Genomic DNA, 19,076 nt, shown 5'->3' with positions numbered 1-19,076 from the left:
GTTGTCGTGTCAGGGACCCCAAGCTCAGTGGGAGCCCCGCATGTGAGAGCAGTGTCTTGCCTCTTCACAGACTCCTTAGTCTTAGGAGATGTGTCTTAATCCAACTCAGAATTTCTCTGGGTACTTCTCAGCTGTGGATGGCTGCCCTGTGTGTTGCAGGATGTTCAGCAGTGTCCCTCCGGGCTGCTACCTGCTAAATGCCTGTAAGCACTCCCACCCCGCATTATAACAACCGAACATGCCTCTGGACGTTGCCAGATACCCCCAGGGTGGTGGGGACTGGTGGAACATGGGGGGTCCTTTCCGCCACCCCCCAGGACTCACTCTCACTTGGCTTCATAGCCAGCGCCTTCCAGACCCTTCTCTTTGGGACTGTTGCCTGCTTACCGCTTTGTCATTATGTCCCTAGTTCCAGGCTTCTGGAAGGGTCTGTTCTGGGCAAAGGGAAGCCTTGGCTCTGTTGACGTGCGTCTGCCTCACCCCAACTGGAGGGTGAAAACCCCGAAGGCAGGAACCTCATTTCACTGTCTCAGTGTCCCTTTGCTGGTGACAGTGAGTGCGTGTTGATGTAACAGTGATTGAGCCCTTAACAGTAGGTGTTCTGCGATTGTCTGGGGTTTCTGAACTCTTCTCAGGCAGACAGAAGCCCAGCTGCCAGGTGTGGTGGGAGAGCTCTGTCTCTTCACTGCCCACATGTGACCCGCGGTGGCTCGAGAGATGGAATCTAAAGAGAAGTGTTGCAAAAATGGGGGAGGGAGATGACCAGTGCACATTGCCATGGCCTTGTAAATATAAGTGTTTGTGCAAGGGTTCGGGAAGGGACTTGATAGTTAAGAAAAGCCTTCTGACTTGATGTTTTTTCACCATCAGGAGAAGACAGTTTTCTGCTCAGCCATGACGGTGGGTCTGTGATATGTTCCACCCTGGACTCTAAGCCATGACCTAGTCTACCCCTCGGGCAGCAGCAGCGGCGGCTGTGACCACGGCGGAACTGACTTGGGAGAGCAGCTACCCTGAGGGTTGATGGCTGGAATGTCTCGGCTACCACCCAGCATGTACTGGTGTGTGGGGCCAGCAGGGTCAGCTGTGTGTCCAGGACGCGCCATGGAGACCCAGGAGAACGGTACGGGCAGGGCTGGTCGTGTCTGCTTTGCATGCTCTGTGCACAAACCAGGGGTTCTCAACCAAAACACGTAAAGTGCCAGTTATTTGATGAGTTGTGCAGTTTTTCATTATAAAACATATTGTGGGAGTCTCACTTAAATTCTACACATTGAAGATGTCATGGGACAAAATTTACGTGGACTTAAAATGTATGTGGATCTTAAGAATCAAGGCATCATTTCGTACTGGTTAAAAGGATTTTTTGAAATGGGGATTTGGTTTTGTGTTCTCAGTATAAATCTACTACATGTTTATTACACAAAAAATTGAAAAAAGAAAAAAGAAGTAGAAAAATGTGTGAAATGATTGACCTAATTCTTACTCTCCTGCTGGATGTTTTGGGGCATTTGGGTTTCTTCTAGTTGCTGACTCAGACCTAAATCATTCCATGTCCACCTTTTTATACATGGTTTTGAGATTATTTCTTTAAGATTGATCTACAGAAGCAGGACAATTAGGTTTGAAGATTTTTAAGCCTCTTTATGTATTGCTGGGTTGTCCACCAGAGATGCGTCACTTTTATCCTTAATAGTATAGTATTGATATTGTTAACAATAAATATTTGTTAAACCCTAAGTACATACCAGGCACTGGTTTCAGTGCCTTAGGAAATAACCTTGTTTAATCCTCACAGCAACTTATAAATGGTACTTGTATCCCCATTTTATACCTGAGGAACATGAGAGTAAGAGAGATGTAGAAACTTGGTCGATGTCAACAACTTGGAATGGGCAGAACCGCCAATTGAACCTTCCTTAACCCTTAATCGTCAAAGTGTAGGCCGTCCTGCGGGCCGTCCTACGGGCTTTGAGAAGACCTGTATGTTTGCACCTCCGTCAAGTTAGTGATTCAGTGTGATACCTGACTCCGCAGACATTATGTTCAGTTACTGGAGTAATTTTTCTCCATCGAAAATGCCCAAAGTCTGACTAAGGTGGTGTTTCTGCAAGGTTTTTTTTACACATAAATTAGATTATGAAATGAGAAAAGAATTTGCTTCTTGACATTGTCCAGCACTAAATGTTCCCAGAGTGTTTGACTAGCATCTTTTGAAAAGTTTTGTGTGTGCGTGTGTGTGTGTTTTTCAGATGTTTGACTTTTTTCAGTTGCTTGTTAGGAAGGCCCTGCCTTACTACCATGAGATCAAGGTCCCCTGTCTGTGGCATGCTAGTCCTGATTGGGGTAGAGCTTCTCTCCAGGCTCCCTCAGCAGTCCCTCAGTATCCCATCTTCTCCCCTCAGCAATCCTGAGGAATGGGGCTGGGGCAGGGACTTTGGGTCCCTTTGTGGCTCGTTGGGTGGGTGACTGTGTCATCTGAGAAAGCCCCAGCAGGGACTCTGCCCCATCCTCATCCTGGGCACAAGTCGGTGGTCTGAGTAAGCACATCTCTACCCTGGCCCCAGAAACGCTGGGCAGAGCCTGGAACTGCCCGCCCAGCCCCCCTGGAGCGGCGTCCTGTGGGGAGGTACAGGCGTGGGAGTTTTGAAAAGTTCTTGCCTCCCCACCGCGGCGATCCTGATGTGCAGCTGGGGGTGAGAAGCACCTGGTCTGGATGATTCGGCTCAGCGCGTTGGCGTGGCTTTTCTCACAGTGCGGTGTATACTCCAGTCCCCTGAGGACCTTGGTGAGCTGTAGATTCTCATCCCCTGGCTGTGGGACACCCCCGTCTCTAACAAGTGTCTCTAACAGGCTCGCAGGCCATGCCAACGGTCCACCAACGAAGTGGCAAGGCTGAGACCTTGGCTTTTCCAAGGTGCCCAGGGATCTAATTGACTCACAGAGGTCCTGGGGACCTGGGACAGAGAGGAACCGGCCTTGCCTCGGGGCCTGAGGTGGGTGATGTCCAGAAAGTGTTCGTGCACACCAAGAGGCCAAAGGTTGATACTCCCAGCCCCTGTTTCTCTCCCTTGAGGTCTGGGTCTGAACTGTGCTGCTCCTACGGCTGGGCCCCACTCCCGGACCGCCGTGGGCCCCCTCTCTGACCTCCATGGCCCCCCTCTTTGACTGCCATGGTCCCCCCTCCCAGACCACCATAGTCCCCCTCTCTGACTTCCGTGGCCCTCCTTCCCCGACCGCTGTGGCCCTCCCTCCCAGACCGCCAGGGTCCCCCTCCCAGACCACCGTGGTCCCCCTCTCTGACCTTCGTGGCCCCCCTCTCTGACCGCCAGGGTCCCCCCTCCCAGACCGCCGTGGTCCCCCTCTCTGACCTTCGTGGCCCCCCTCTCTGACCGCCATGGTCCCCCCTCCCAGACCGCCATGGTCTCCCTCTCAGACCTCCGTAGCCCCCCTCTCTGACCACCGTGGTCCCCCCTCCCAGACTGCCATGGCCCCCCCTCCCCGACCACTGTGGTCCCCCCTGCCGATCGCCATGGTCCCCCTCTCTGACCTCCATAGCCCCCCTCTCTGACCGCTGTGGTCCCCCCTCCCAGACCGCCATGGCCCCCCCTCCCCGACCACTGTGGTCCCCCGCCCCCCGATCGCCATGGTCTCCCTCTCTGACCTCCGTGGCCCCTCCTCTCTGACTGCTGTGGTCCCCCCTCCCAGACCGTCGTGGTCCCCCTCTCTGACCTCCATGGCCCCCTGCCTCTGACTGCCATGGTCCCCCTCCCTCATGGCCGTGGCCCCCCCTCCACGACTGCTATGATCCCCGAGCAGCACAGAGCAGGCCCAGAAAAGTCTTCTCTCCTCAGGGCGCGGTTCGCCAGTGGAATCTCAGGGCTCCACTGAGGACGCCCCAGTTCGGATGGGCTTCAGGACACGCGCAAGGTTTGACCAGCCTGTTGGAAATTGTGCATCCTGTCCTGGTGCTGTTCTCATGCCTACACTGGGGGGTCCCACAGTGGGGACCCAGGTCTTGTGAACCCTGGTGCTGAGGGATGTGTTTATGCAGCGAACAAAACACGTAAGCCATAGAGTTGAAGAAGAGAGCAAAGTGACCTAAAATACACTGGAAAATTCTCTCCTACGGCTCAGCATTGTGGGAATTATGAAGGACAAATGCATGTCCATTCTCCAAGAGTCAAAAGGTCCCATAATGGCAGGCAGCTGAAAAGCTGTGTGGAGGCCCTGCCCCAGGACCCAGGGGGAAGAAATGTGCCCTGTTCCACTGGCAACAGGCTGCTTCTGTGGCTTGGCCATCAGGCGTGGGGCCCCTCCTGGCCTCCTCCTCTACCACTCAGCTGGCCTGAGGGCAGTGACTGAGGGCAGTGCCTGAGGGCAGTGAGTGAAGACAGTGCCTGAGGGCAGTGAGTGAGGGCAGTGCCTGAGGGCGGTCAGTGAGGGCAGTGCCTGAGGGCGGTCAGTGAGGGCAGTGCGTGAGGGCAGTGAGTGAGGACAGTGAATGAGGGCAGTGCCTGAGGGCAGTGAGTGAGGACAGTGCCTGAGGACAGTGCCTGAGGACAGTGCCTGAGGGCAGTGAGTGAGGGCAGTGAGTGAGGACAGTGCCTGAGGACAGTGAGTGAGGGCAGTGCCTGAGGGCGGTCAGTGAGGGCAGTGCGTGAGGGCAGTGAGTGAGGACAGTGAGTGAGGGCAGTGCCTGAGGGCAGTGAGTGAGGACAGTGCCTGAGGACAGTGCCTGAGGGCAGTGCCTGAGGGTAGTGAGTGAGGGCAGTGAGTGAGGACAGTGCCTGAGGGCAGTGAGTGAGGGCAGTGCCTGAGGGCAGTGAGTGAGGGCAGTGAGTGAGGACAGTGAGTAAGGACAGTGAGTGAGGACAGTGCCTGAGGGCAGTGCGTGAGGACAGTGAGTGAGGGCAGTGAGTGAGGGCGGTGCCTGAGGGCAGTCAGTGAGGGCAGTGCCTGAGGGCAGTGCATGAGGGCAGTGACTGAGGGCAGTGCGTGAGGGCAGTGCCTGAGGGCAGTGCGTGAGGACAGTGAGTGAGGACAGTGAGTGAGGGCTGTGAGTGAGGACAGTGAGTGAGGGCAGTGCCTGAGGGCCGTGAATGAGGGCAGTGAGTGAGGACAGTGAGTAAGGGCCCGTGAGTAAGGGCAGTGAGTGAGGACAGTGCCTGAGGGCAGTGACTGAGGGCAGTGAGTGAGGACAGTGAGTGAGGGCAGTGAGTGAGGACAGTGCCTGAGGGCAGTGACTGAGGGCAGTGAGTGAGGGCAGTGAGTGAGGACAGTGCCTGAGGGCAGTGACTGAGGGCAGTGAGTGAGGACAGTGACTGAGGGCAGTGAGTGAGGACAGTGAGTGAGGGCAGTGACTGAGGGCAGTGACTGAGGGCAGTGCGTGAGGACAGTGACTGAGGGCAGTGAGTGAGGACAGTGCCTGAGGGCAGTGACTGAGGGCAGTGCGTGAGGACAGTGACTGAGGGCAGTGACTGAGGGCAGTGCCTGAGGGCAGTGAGTGAGGGCAGTGAGTGAGGGCAGTGAGTGAGGACAGTGCCTGAGGACAGTGCCTGAGGACAGTGAGTGAGGGCAGTGACTGAGGGCAGTGCCTGAGGGCAGTGACTGAGGGCAGTACGTGAGGACAGTGACTGAGGGCAGTGACTGAAGGCAGTGAGTGAGGGCAGTGCCTGAGGGCAGTGAGTGAGGGCAGTGCCTGAGGGCAGTGCCTGAGGGCAGTGAGTGAGGGCAGTGAGTGAGGACAGTGCCTGAGGACAGTGCCTGAGGACAGTGAGTGAGGGCAGTGAGTGAGGACAGTGCCTGAGGGCAGTGACCGAGGGCAGTGACTGAGGACAGTGACCGAGGGCAGTGACTGAGGGCCGTGACTGAGGGCAGTGGAGAACACTGTCTGCTTTCTTGCTGGGTCCGGGGGAGGACAGTGTCACCACGGGGACTTGTGTGGATGCTGGGATCGCAGAGTCCATTACCTTGGACTCTGGATAAGGAGCCACTACTAATTCTGTGCATGCTGGAGTGATGGGCACCCCCATGCCTGTCTTGCTTAGAGCCCCACAGGTGGTTAAATCTGTGTTTCCTCTTATTGAGTGAGCAGGTTTGGGGAGGCACTCCTGGGACTCACTCAGTGTGAGAAGGGCTCAAGAGGGGGCCCAAGGGCTGCCTGTGGGGCTCATTAGGCCAGTTTTTAGTTCTGGGTTTCCTCAGCTGCTTGGCTCAATGTCTCTGAACCCGGATCCAGACAGACGCAGAATCTCAGTCGGATATACCCGTCAGCGTTTATTCTTGGCCCACTAACTCATGGGAGTCCTGGGGCCCTGCTGCATCCTGTACTCTGCAGCTCTGCTCCGCATGGCTCTTCTCCTCAGAGCCCAGCAGGCTGGCGTGGTGCCTTCTTCCCTGCCGGTTGCAGAGGTGCAAGCAGTGAAAGTAGAAGCAAGCTGTGTCTCTTAAGGCTTTGGCTCAGACTGACACGCTGTTGCCGCCATGCTCCACCCTTGGCGGAAACAAGTCATGTAAAGAAGCCCAAGTGAAGAGCTGCCTCCATGAGGAGGCTGCTGCCAGGCTATGGATGCAGGCAGAGGGCAAAAATTGGTGTCTGTCATTCCATCTACCAAATAGGGGGTGGTGGGCTCAATTCTTTAAAAAATATATCTTATCCATATATTTATATTTATTTAAGCAGCCAGCAGGGCTTCCCTTGTGGTTCAGCTGATACAGAATCCACCTGCAATGCAGGAGACCTGGGTTTGATCCCTGGGTTGGGAAGATTCCCCTGGAGAAGGGAAAGGCTACCCACTCCAGTATTCTGGCCTGGAGAATTCCATGGTCTATAGTTCATGGGGTCGCAAAGAGTTGGACACGACTGAGCAACTTCCACAAGCAGCCGGCAGAGCCCTTTTCTCCCGTGAACCTTGACAGGAAGCCCCAGCCCCGCTAACAGCTAGCAGCGGGGTCGCTTCGATGGGCAGTTGTGGAGGGGTGGGAGTGGTGAATCTCACCGATGAAATGATCTTCGCCTTGAACCCAGAGCTCTGGGGGCCCTATTTTAAAACATTGCATGTTGGATTTCATTTCCGCAAAGCAGAAATATGTGCACCGAGACCACAGCCTGGGAGCAGGTGACACTCAAAGAGTAGTACAGTCCTCGGGGATTATAGCTTTTACTTATCTGTAGAGCTTATGTTTTCTACAATGAGCACGTGTTCTTTTGTTCTTGTTTTGCATTACTTTTGCAGCCAGGAGAATAATATTGCAATTTACTTAAAAAATTGTTGCTGAAGTACAGAAATTTTGTGATTAGGATCCAACCTGCATACCTCCTCCGTCACTGGGTGCTGACTTCCAAGGTTAAATTTGCTTTAACTGGCCTCTCTCTCATTCACTTCTTTCTGAATTAAATGGGACAGTATTTGGCTTCAGGAATCTGCAGCTGTGCCTCTCACAGCACTTACCCTCTTAGTTCTGTCCCTGTTGGATGAGTTTTCTGCCCCACCTTCTCCCCAGTCCACCAACTTCACCCCAGGAAAGATCCTTGCAGACTTAATTCTCAGCACTGCCTGAGGAAAACTGTCAGAAATAGGAGCAGTGATACTCAAGTTATTCTCAATGTCGGGATAAAACCACCCTTTAAAAATCCTTGGAAGGTAGCATGCTTTGGAAATAATCTTACCATTATACCTCCAAGTAGAGTTAGGAAAAGATCCAAACTTTAATAAAAATTAGTAAAAAAAAAACAAAAAACCAACTTTTTTACTTTTGGGGTTTTGGTAGTTGTCTATTGTGTGTGTGTACTGGGTGTGTTTGTTAGTGCTTCTACTTGTTTTGACTTGTGCAGCCCACCGTGTGCTTGTTCAGAATGGTTAACCCTTGCAGCGCCCATGAATATGCATGTGGTACCAGACAGGCTATAGGCGCCTGTCCTGGGTTTGTGCAACACAGTTGTGCCCCAGAAAGGCTTGTCACAACCGTATTCACACCGTCAGCATTCCCCCGGCCTTGGATACAGAAGGCACCCTTGGAAAGTGTGGATGGGTCCTGAGTGCGTGAGCTGAGAGAGCGAGGGTCAGTGAGATCCTGGGCCAGGACTGCCGGGTGAGCCAGTTTGACAAACAGGTCATTAGACATTCTTCTACATCTGCCTCACACTAGTCAAAGTGGAAAAACCTGTCCTGTCAGCTGAGGTTAGGGCTCCCCGGAAGCAGAGAAGTGAGGAAACTTCCAGATAATTCTGGCCAAGAATGCTTGGTAAGACTCTTCAGGACCATGAGGCTGGGGGGCACTTGGACAGACGTCACCCGAGGGGGTCTCACCCCGCTCCTCTCCGTGAGCTGCCCTGAGCTCTGCTGCCTGCCGCTGAGCACTGTCCTCCACTGGACCCAGCATGGACGGAAGGAGAAGGAACATTCCGGAGGGCCCTCGAGTCCCAGGTTTTGACATAGCTACTTCCAATGTCCTTTTCTTCTTGCTTTGAGTTTTTCAAATCTGTGTTGAAAATAACTTCTTAATGGAAGAGCCAGGCAGATTTGTCTGCCTTCCAGAAATAGAAATAGCCTAAATAGGAAGTGCCTCTTGTGTGGGCCGTATGCTTCCTCAGTGAGCCTCGGGAGGAAATCCTCCAAGGGGCAGATCCCTGGTTTGGGTGCCTTTCCGAGTAACTGCCCACGCACGCCTTGGAGCTCTTCTTGGACTCAGTGTCCTGTTCACGCCTGCTGGGAGGACAGGGCCTTGCCAGGAAGGGATCTGGCTGCAGGAGCAGCCCTGGGCCGCCAGGGAGCGGCCAGTGTCCAGTCAAGAGTCCCTCACTGGGAGGTGAAGGGGAAGGAGGCTGAGTGGCAGCCCAGGTCTTGGGAGAAGTGACAGCGGCGTCCATCTGTGTGGGAGCGGTTGACACAGCTGTGCTTCCTGCCGATGAAGACCTGCCCGCGGCGGAAGCTCTGGGTCTGATGGGGCTTTTACTATTAACCTGGATCTGAGGCTCAAATCCTCTGATTATTTGTTCAGACTATGCTTGCTTACTTCTAGCATCGGGGAGCTGACTCTCAGATATTCGTGTGGGCTGCTCTGGTGAGAAATCAGTGCTGCTGAGGCCAGTCCTGTCTCTGCTGCCTCTGGCTCCACTGCCTAGGCTGACTGGCACCCCTTAATCCCTTCCTTGAAATAACTAAGTATCTCGCCCTTGGACTCCATTTTAATCTGCGCTAACCATCCCACTGCTTTCAAGAGAGGTAGCCCATGACACATTTCCCTCGGGTGTCACCAAGCAGAACTCCTTAGTCTGTGGACTAATCATTAGGCCATGGCCGCCTGGGCCCAAGGAGAGAACGGCCTCCCACCCTCCACGTCCCTGCTGCTGTGGGTTACTCGAGAAACCAAGCATCACACTCGGAGAGTTGGAGAACTCAGGTTTATTACGCCAGCCAGCCCAGAGGAGTTAACACTCCAAGCTCTGAGCCCTGAACAAAGGGGTTACAGAGTTTTTATGGACAGACTGCAGTGGACAACACTAGCTGTTAATAGGCTGGTTTAAACTAAGGGATTTCGCGTGTGTGGGAACAGCAGTCAAGATGAGCAAGGGGGTAGCTGTCCTTTACACGGACAGGCATGATTCGGCAGGTTTGCAGGGGCTCGGCAATTGCCAAGAGCAGGACAAGGGTGAGTGAGATAAACTTCAGTTCCTAGGATTGTAAGCCCCGCTTTCTGAGATTACATGACCTACGTGATCTAGACTTTACAAGGGGCAGGCTGAGTTACAGAGGCAGGAGGAGAAGGAGAAGCTTATGCAAAATTTTAACTTTTGCTCTTCAGGTTGGCTCTCTGGGGCATCCCGTCCCCCCACCCCATTCTCAGCGGGCAGAGCCTGAAGCTTACCCAGAGCATCTTCCCTGTCTCTCCAATTTTTGTTTGTGCTTTAACTTCTCTGTGTCTTGGTACTGCAGTCTCTGCTTGGTCTTCCACGTTGCTGATTTGTCCTCTGGCTCTGTCCATTATGCTCTGTAGCAAACCTTTTGTGTTTTATAGATCACCTCTTTCACTTTAATTTCCCAGCTTTTCAGCCAGTTCTTTGGTATGGATGCTGTGTCCCCTTGTATCTCCCTAAGACGTCATTCATATTTATTTTGAGGGCTTGTTCTTGCTATATAACACTGTTTCTAGGTGGAAATGGCCCCCCCAGATTCTGGAAAGCTATAGCCCAAGATCCTGCTTAGGGGAGCTCAGGCACTGACTCCCAGATGAGAGTAGTGGTTGCCAATAGCAAGTTTAATCATCAGCCAGTCCAAAGTTTGCCCACACCCCCTTATCTCGGTGACTGGGTTATTTGTGTAGGTTTTCTCACTGAGCTGTAATGTAAGGGGAAAGCAAGAGGTGCAGGTTCTCAGATCTGGAAAGACCCTGCCTTGCCCAAGCATTGTCACTGTCAACTGCTCACTTCCCCTTGGAGACTCTGAGGCCCAAGGGAGAGCTGTAGTGGAATATGCCTCATCCTGTCCTGTCCTGGGTGGTGGTGGTGGTGGCGGGGGGCAGAAAACATGCTCCCAGGGGCATTAGGTCCTTGGCTCAATAGCAGGGAACTTAATCTAGCTTTGTGTGTGGGGGAGATGGGAGTGGGGAGGGGTCTCTTCTTGCCCATCTGCAGCTGCCTTGCTTGGAGGCGCGGTTATCAGAGTTGGGTGCTTCTCCTTTATGATGTTAATCTTCCTCAAATGTTTGTGGGTATGTGGTTGGATGTTGATCTTTGTATCTGGGATTCCCCAAAACTGTCTTTGAAGGCCATTTTTGTTAATTCAGGCTGCAGAGAGTTGGGCAGGGAGACTGTCGCAGGTTGCCCTAGGGATACCTGGGTGTATGTCTTCTGGGTGGGGGCTACACGAACCTCCCGAGTGTCAGCCACCACGACCACCAAGTGTGAGGTTTCACACTTCGTCTCTAGCACACAAGGGCCAGGAGCCTTGGCCCTGTACTGCCTGGCGCAGGCTGGAGAAGGGCTTCCTGTGGGTTTTCCCTCTGCGCAGTCCCCCGGTGGGTGGCTTGGGAGGCCTGACTTCCTGGATGCACTCCGTGCAGCCGTGCAGCACTCCTGAACCTTGCTCACCTCTTGCACAATGGTTTCTGGTCCTCTTAGGTCTCCTTGTTTTCTGTGCTCACGTGGCTTGTTGAGTTTGTTCTGTATAGGAGTTTGTGGCTACAGTTAGGGCTCAGCCTACTCTCTGGATCTTGTCTTCCAGACTCTCCTTGGCATTTCCCAGGTGTGCAATTTGCACAAACTTAGGAGAAACTGAGTGATGGTGTTAAAATTGTGGACTTTGCAGTTGGAAGGAGCCAGGTTTAAATCCTGATCTTTCTGTACTCCAGTCCTCATCTGTAACACAGAAATGGCTAGAATCTGTTTGCTAAGTACGCATACTTGGTAAATCCTCAGTAAATCATATAGCCTCAGCTGGATCCTGTTTCTGTTAGTGAAAATGATGATATTATTATACTGATAAAAATGAGGAGGTCCTTAAAAATGGGGATCTTTGATTTTAGGGGCTTGAAGCTATAAAAGGCATGGAATTTAAAACTTGACGAGTCCTCATTTTCAAAATGTGTTTATCACTGAAATGTGATGACCCCAATTTAATCTTCAAAATTGTTTTAATTAAAACTTTACTCAGTTCACCAGAGAAATAAACGACTTGCAATGGAAAAAAAAAAAAAAAAACTTTAATTAAAGTTTTAGTTGAAAGTATTTTCATTGAAGTTGAAATCTTTCCTCACCTTATCTTCAGAATGCCAGAATGCTTTTTTTTTTTAGCCAGATTACAAAATCTGTATGTCTCTTACTAAAGCTCGAAGTTCTAATATTCATGAGTATCCTAAATGTTCAGCCAAAAGCTATCCATAAGGAGTGCCTTGAACTCAGAGAAATAGTGATGGCTGAGTCAGGTTTTGGTGGGCAAAGGGCCACAGTAGCAGAACCCAGGCTTCTTGGCATGTTTGTGATTTCTGAGGAGTCGTGGCATTTCTTGCTTTAATAATCAGAACAGCACTCATAAAAATAAAGGGCCATATTGTTGTCTGGTGAGGGTTGTATTAACCGAAGAAGTTTGTACTACATTGGACATTTCCATAAAGGAATGTCCATTGAGTGGACATTTCCATAAAGGAATGTCCATTGAGTGGACATTTCCATAGAGGAAAATAGTGAATATGACAATCACAGAGCAACTGTGTCCAACTCAGCCACAGGCTACAAACCTAACCACAGAGGAGTGGGGCGCCCAGGAATGTAAACTCTTACTCGGACTGAAAATCTTCTCTGCATTTTTGTCTCAGGGCAAAAGGGTGAGGCTGCAGGCGTTTGCTTCTGTTAAGCATTATCTTTTAGGCAGATACATTTGTGTTGCTTGCTTTTAACTTTTCAGAGGCCGCTTTGTAATCACCCGTGGGGTTCCCTTCAAATCTACGTGTTAAATACATCAACTCATAACTCTGTGAGCTACAGAGAACCCCTTATCCTGGCTTTTTGCTTTTTTGTGTGTGCCTGCTTTGAGATTTAGAAGGCAGATGGCAGTCTCAGTTTTGAGGCAAATCAGCTGGAGTCAATTTTTGTTGTTTGAATTCGAGGGTGTGTATCTCTGCCTGAAGACATGCAGAGGAAAAGGCAGAGTGAATGACTTCATGTCTTTTTCCTTGCCAAGATCCTAAAACTTTAGTTGTTTGAATACAGTCATACTACTCAACAACCATAGTGACAATTTACAATTCTTTGGTTTTTACATCCTTCCAGAATGTCTTTGTATGTATACAAGCAAAACAAATGTAGACTCATATTTTCCCTCTTTTACGCAGTGGGTAGCTGATCACACACACTGTTCTGCACTTTGCCTCTTTCTTTCACACATTCATCATCATTCTTTTGACAAATGCATAGCATCTATTGTATTGTACCTCAGTTTATGTATTTATTTATTGTATTTATTTACTGTATTATACCTCAGTAAGCAGTCCCCTCTAATGGACATTTGGGCTACTAATATTTAGGTATATAACAAATAATGCTGTTGATGTCTTTTCACACATATACAAGTGTATCTACACAGTAAATTCTCAAAGTAATGGGCCAAAGAACATGTGTGTGCGTGCGTGATAAGTCGCTTCAGTCGTGTCTGACTCTGTTCTACCCTATGGACTGTAGCCCGCCAGGCTCCCCCGTCCATGCGATTCTCCATCCATGGGATTCCCCAGGCAGGAATGCTAGAGTGGGTTGCCGTGCCTTCCACCAGGGGATCTTCCTGACCCAGAGATGGAAACTGTGTCTCTTACATCTACCTGCATCGGCTGGTGGGTTCTTACCACCAGCACCACCTGAGAAACCCTGACAGGCCAGAGAACATATGCTTCCAGATGACCCTCCATGGGAGATTTTCCTGTTTGCCTCCACAGTGTATGCGCGTGCCTGTTTCCCCATAGGCCTGACTACAGTGTTACCAAATTTTTGGTTTTTCCTAATCTGCTATGTGAAAAAAGATGTCTCAGTATAGTTTTGATATGCATTTATCTTAAGATGAGTGAGACTTAGCATGTTTTAGTATGTGTGAGAGCTGGTTATATTTACTTTTTTTTAGCTCTCTCTTCATATCTTTTCCTTATCAACCTCTAGGACCTTTTTGGTCTTTCTTTATCTTTCCTAGGAGCTCTTTGCATTGACATTGTATGTAGTGGGTAACTAAATACCCTATCCAGTCTCACCTACAAGCTCTGAAGAATTGAAATGAGAACTTTGAATGTCCAAGGGGCTATCAGTAGAAATGTTTTGCTTTTTTCTTAATTATTGAATTAATATAAATTAAATGTACACTGTCTTGGGAAAGTAATGATAAATATACAGGGCCATATAAAGGAACCTTTAAGATTTAGGTTAAATAATTAGATTTAATGGAGAAGGAAATGGCAACCCACTCCAGTGCTCTTGCCTGGAGAATTCCATGGACAGAGGAGCCTGGTAGGCTGCTGTCCATTGGGTCGCACAGAGTTGGACATGACTGAAGAGACTTAGCATGCATGCATGCATTTAGGTTTAAGTAAATCTAATAAGGGCTAAATATCCAAAGTGTATAAAGAACTCATAGAATTCAATACAAAAATAAAACCTGATTTAAAAATGGACAGAGGACCTAAACAGACATTTTTCCAAAAAGACATACAGATGGCCAACAGGCACATGAAAATATGCTCAACATCACTGATCGTCAGGGAAATGCAAATCGAAACCACAATGAGATATCACCTCACACCTGTCAGAATGGCTATCATCAAAATGTCTACAAATAATAAATATTGGCTAGGATGTAGAGAAAAAGGAACCCTGATGCACTGTTGGTGAGAGTGTAAATTGGTATAAACACTATGGAAACAATATAGAGTTTCCTAAAAAATTGGAAATAGAACTGCCATATGATCCAGCCATTTCACTCCTGGGTTTATATCCAAAGAAAATGAATAGATTTATTCAAAATAGATTTATATCAAAAAGAAAATTCAAATAGATATATGTACCCCAATGTTCACTGCAACATTATTTACAATGACCAATATATGAAAACAATTTAAGTGTCCATCAACAGATGAATGGATAAAGAAGATGAGGTACATATATTATATTCTTGCCTTGAGAACCCTGTGAACAAAATGAAAAGGCAAAAAGAGACCACAGTTGTGGATGTGTCTGGTGGAGAAAGTAAAATCTGATACTGTAAAGAACAGTATTGCATAGGAACCTGGAATGTTAGGCCCATGAATCAAGGTAAATTGGACATGGTCAAACAGGAGATGGCAAGAGTAAACATTGACATTTTAGGAATCAGTGAACTAAAATGGACAGAAATGGGTGAATTTAACTCAGGTGACCATTATATCTACTTCTGTGGGTAAGAATCTCTTAGAAGAAATGGAGTAGCCCTCAAAGTCAACAAGAGTCTGAAATGCAGTATTTGGGTGCAACTTCAAAACCAACAGAATGATCTCAGTTTGTTTCCAAGGCAAATCATTCAACATCACAGTAATCCAAGTCTGTGCCCCAACCACTAATGCCGAAGAAGCTGAAGTTGAACAGTTCTGTGAAGACCGACAAGACCTTCTAGATCTAATACACACAAAAAAAGATGTCCTTTTCATCATAGGAGACCGGAATGCAAAAGTAGGAAGTCAAGAGATACCTGGATTTAACAGGCAAGTTTGGCTTTGGAGTACAAAATGAAGCAGGGCAAAGGCTAACAGAGCTTTGCCAAGAGAACGCACTGGTCATAGCAAACACCTTCTTCCAACAACACAAGAGAAGATTCTACACATGACATCACCAGATGGTCAACACTAAAATCAGATTGATTATATTCTTTCAGCTAAAGATGGAGAAGCTTTATACAGTCAGTAAAAAACAAGACCAGGAGCTGACTGTAACTGAGACCATGACTTCTTCTAGCAAAATTCAGGCTCAAATTGAAAAAAGTAGGGAAGACCATTGGGTTTCCCTGGTGGCTCAGATAGTAAAGAATCCACCTGCAATTTGGGAGACCTGGGTTCAATCCCAGGGTTGGGAAAATCCCCTGGAGGAGGGTATGGCAATACACTCCAATATTCTTTTTTTTTTTAATACTACAGATTTACATATATTTTATTTATTTATTTTTCTGTTTGGGAGATGTCTTTTTTTACTTTAATTGGAGGCTAATTACTTTACAATATTATAGTGGTTTTGCCATATATTGACATGAATCCACCACGGGTGTACATGTGTTTCCCATCCTGAACCCCCCTCCCACATCCCTCCCCATCCCATCCCTCAGGGTCATCCCAGTGCACCAGCCCTGAGCACCCTGCCTCATGCATCGAACTTGGACTGGTGATCTGTTTCACATATAATAATATACATGTTTAAATGCTGTTCTCTCAAATCATCCCACCCTTGCCTTCTCCCACAGAGTCCAAAAGACTTCTTACATCTGTGTCTCTTTTGCTGTCTCGTATATAGAGTCATCATTACCATCTTTCTAAATTCCATATATAAGCATTAATATACTGTATTGGTGTTTTTCTTTCTGACTTACTTTGCTCTGTATAATAGGCTCCAGTTTCATCCACCTCATTAGAACTGATTCAAATGCATTCTTTTTAATAGCTGAGTAATATTCCATTGTGTATATGTACCACAGCTTTCTTATCCACTCATCTGCTGGTGGACATCTAAGTTGCTTCCGTGTCCTGGCTATTGTAAACAGTGCTGCAGTGAACATTGGGGTACATGTGTCTCTTTCAATTCTGGTTTCCTCGGTGTGTATGCTCAGCAGTGGAATTGCTGGGTCATATGACAGTTCTATTTCAGTTTTTTAAGGAATCTCCACACTGTTCTCCATAGTGGCTGTACTAGTTTGCATTCCCACCAACAGTGTAAGAGGGTTCCTTTTTCTCTGCACCCTCTCCAGCATTTATTGCTTGTAGACTTTTGGATCTCAGCCATTCTGACCGGCATGAGATGGTACCTCTTGGTGGTTTTGATTTGCATTTCTCTGATAATGAGTGATGTTGAGCATCTTTTCATTTGTTTGTTAGCCATCTGTATGTCTTCTTTGGAGAAATGTCTATTTAGTTCTTTGGCCCATTTTTTGATTGGATCGCTTATTTTTCTGGAATTGAGTTGTGGGAGTTGCTTGTATATTTTTGAGATTAATTCTTTGTCAGTTGCTTCATTTGCTATTATTTTCCTCCATTCTGAAGGCTGTCTTTTCACTTTGCTTATAGTTTCCTTTGTTGTGTAAAAGCTTTTAAGTTTAATTAGGTCCCATTTGTTTATTTTTGCTTTTATTTCCATTACTCTGGGAGGTGGGTCATAGAGAATCCTGCTATGATTTCTGTCAGAGAGTGTTTTGCCTATGTTTTCCTCTAGGAGTTTTATAGTTTCTGGTCTTATATTTAGATCTTTAATCCATTTTGAGTTTATTTTTGTGTATGGTGTTAGAAAGTGTTCTAGTTTCATTCTCTTACAAGTGGTTGACCAGTTTTCCCAGCACTACTTGTTGAAGAGATTGTCTTTTCTCCATTGTATATTCTTGCCTCCTTTGTCAAAGATAAGGTGTCCATAGGTGCATGGGTTTATCTCTGGGATTTCTATTTTGTTCCATTGATCTATATTTCTGCTTTGTGCCAGTACCATACTGTCTTGATGACTGTAGCTTTGTAGTATAGTCTGAAGTCAGACAGGTTGATTCCTCCAGTTCCATTCTTCTTTCTCAAAATTGCTTTGGCTATTCTAGGTTTTTTTGTATTTCCATACAAGTTGTGAAATTATTTGTTTTAGTTCTCTGAAAAATACTGTTGGTAGCTTGATAGGGGTTGCATTGAATCTATAGATTGCTTTGGGTAGTATACTCATTTTCACCATATTGATTCTTCCAATCCATGAACATGGTATATTTCTCCATCTATTTGTGTCTTCTTTCTTTCATCAGTGTTTCATAGTTTTCTATATATAGGTCTTTTGTTTCTTTAGGTAGATTTCTTCCTAAGTATTTTATTCTTTTTGTTACAGTGGCTAATAGAATTGTTTCCTTAATTCCTCTTTCTATTTTCTCATTGTTAGTGTATAGGAATGCAAGGGATTTCTGTGTGTTAATTTCATATCCTGCAAATTTACTATATTCATTGATTATCTCTAATAATTTTCTGTGGTGTCTTTAGGGTTTTCCAAGTAGAGGATCATGTCATCTGCAAACAGTGAGAGTTTTACTTCTTCTTTTCCAATCTGGATTCCTTTTATTTCTGTTTCTGCTCTGATTGCTGTGACCAAAACTTCCAAAATTATGTTGAATAGTAGTGGTGAGAGTGGGCACCCTTGTCTTGTTCCTGGTTTTAGGGAAAATGCTTTCAGTTTTTCACCATTGAGGATAATGTTTGCTGTGGGTTTATTATATATGGCTTTTATTATTGTTGAGGTATGTTCCTTCTATGCCTGCTTTCTGGAGGGTTTTTATCATAAATGGATGTTGAATTTTGTCAAAAGCTATCTCTGCATCTATTGAGATAATCAAATGTTTTTTATCTTTCAATTTGTTAATGTGGCGTATCACATTGATTGATTTGTGAATGTTGAAGAATTCTTGCATGCCTGAGATAAAACCTACTTGGTCATGATGTATGATCTTTTTAATATGTTGTTGGATTCTATTTGCTAGAATTTTGTTGAGGATTTTTGCATCTATGTTCATCAGTGATATTGGCCTGTAGTTTTCCTTTATTGTGGCATCTTTGGTGATGATGGCCTCATAGAATGAGTTTGAAAGTTTACTTTCCTCTGCAATTTTCTGGAAGACTTTGAGTAGGATAGGTGTTAGCTCTCTCTAAATTTTTGGTAGAATTCAGCTGTGAAGCCATTTGGTCCTGGGCTTTTCTTTGTTGGAAGATTTCTGATTCCGGTTTTGATTTCTATGCTTGTGATTGGTCTGTTAAGATTTTCTATTTCTTTCTGGTTCAATTTTGTGCCATAGACACTTGAAATTGGAGGTCTTGGTTCAGTGAAAGTGAAGTGAAGTCAGTCGCTCAGTCATGTCCGACTCTTTGTGACCCCGTGGATGGTAGCCTATCAGGCTCTCCGTCCATGGGATTTTCCAGGCAAGAGTGCTGGAGTGGATTGCCATTTCCTTCTCCAGGGGAGCTTCCTGACCCAGGAATCAAACCTGGGTCTCCCACATTGCAGGGAGACGCTTTACCGTCTGATCCACCAGGGAAGCCCCTGGTTCAATTTTGGAAAGTATACTCTTCTAAGAATTCATCTATTTCTTCCAAGTTGTCCATTTTATTGACATATAGTTGCTGATAGTAGTCTCTTATGATTCTTTGTATTTCTGTGTTGTGATTTCTCCATTTTCATTTCTAATTTTGTTGATTTGATTCTTCTCCCTTTGTTTCTTGATAAATCTAGCTAATGGTTTGTCTATTTTATTTATCTTCTCTAAGAACCAGCTTTTAGCTTTGTTGATTTTTGCTATGGTCTCTTTTGTTTCTATTGCATTGGTTTCTGCCCTAATTTTTGTGATTTCTTTCCT

General features: G+C 47.2%; 1 protein-coding gene across 1 annotated transcript in view; it reads left to right on the top strand.

Annotated features, from left to right (window-relative positions):
• The window catches only part of LRRK1 (leucine rich repeat kinase 1), a 135,103-nt gene that overhangs the window by 4,906 nt on the left and 111,121 nt on the right, over positions 1-19,076 (top strand). Inside the window, 1 exon segment of the mRNA XM_005888961.3 lies at positions 871-1,123. Within this exon segment, the coding sequence (XP_005889023.2) occupies positions 1,024-1,123 (100 nt within the window). The 5' untranslated portion in view covers positions 871-1,023.

The sequence above is a fragment of the Bos mutus genome, chromosome 21 (assembly GCF_027580195.1).
Source record: "Bos mutus isolate GX-2022 chromosome 21, NWIPB_WYAK_1.1, whole genome shotgun sequence".
NCBI classification, from domain to species: Eukaryota; Metazoa; Chordata; class Mammalia; order Artiodactyla; family Bovidae; genus Bos; species Bos mutus.
The sequence above is the reverse complement of the archived record's forward strand: the minus strand, read 5'-3'. Positions and strand labels throughout refer to the sequence as shown.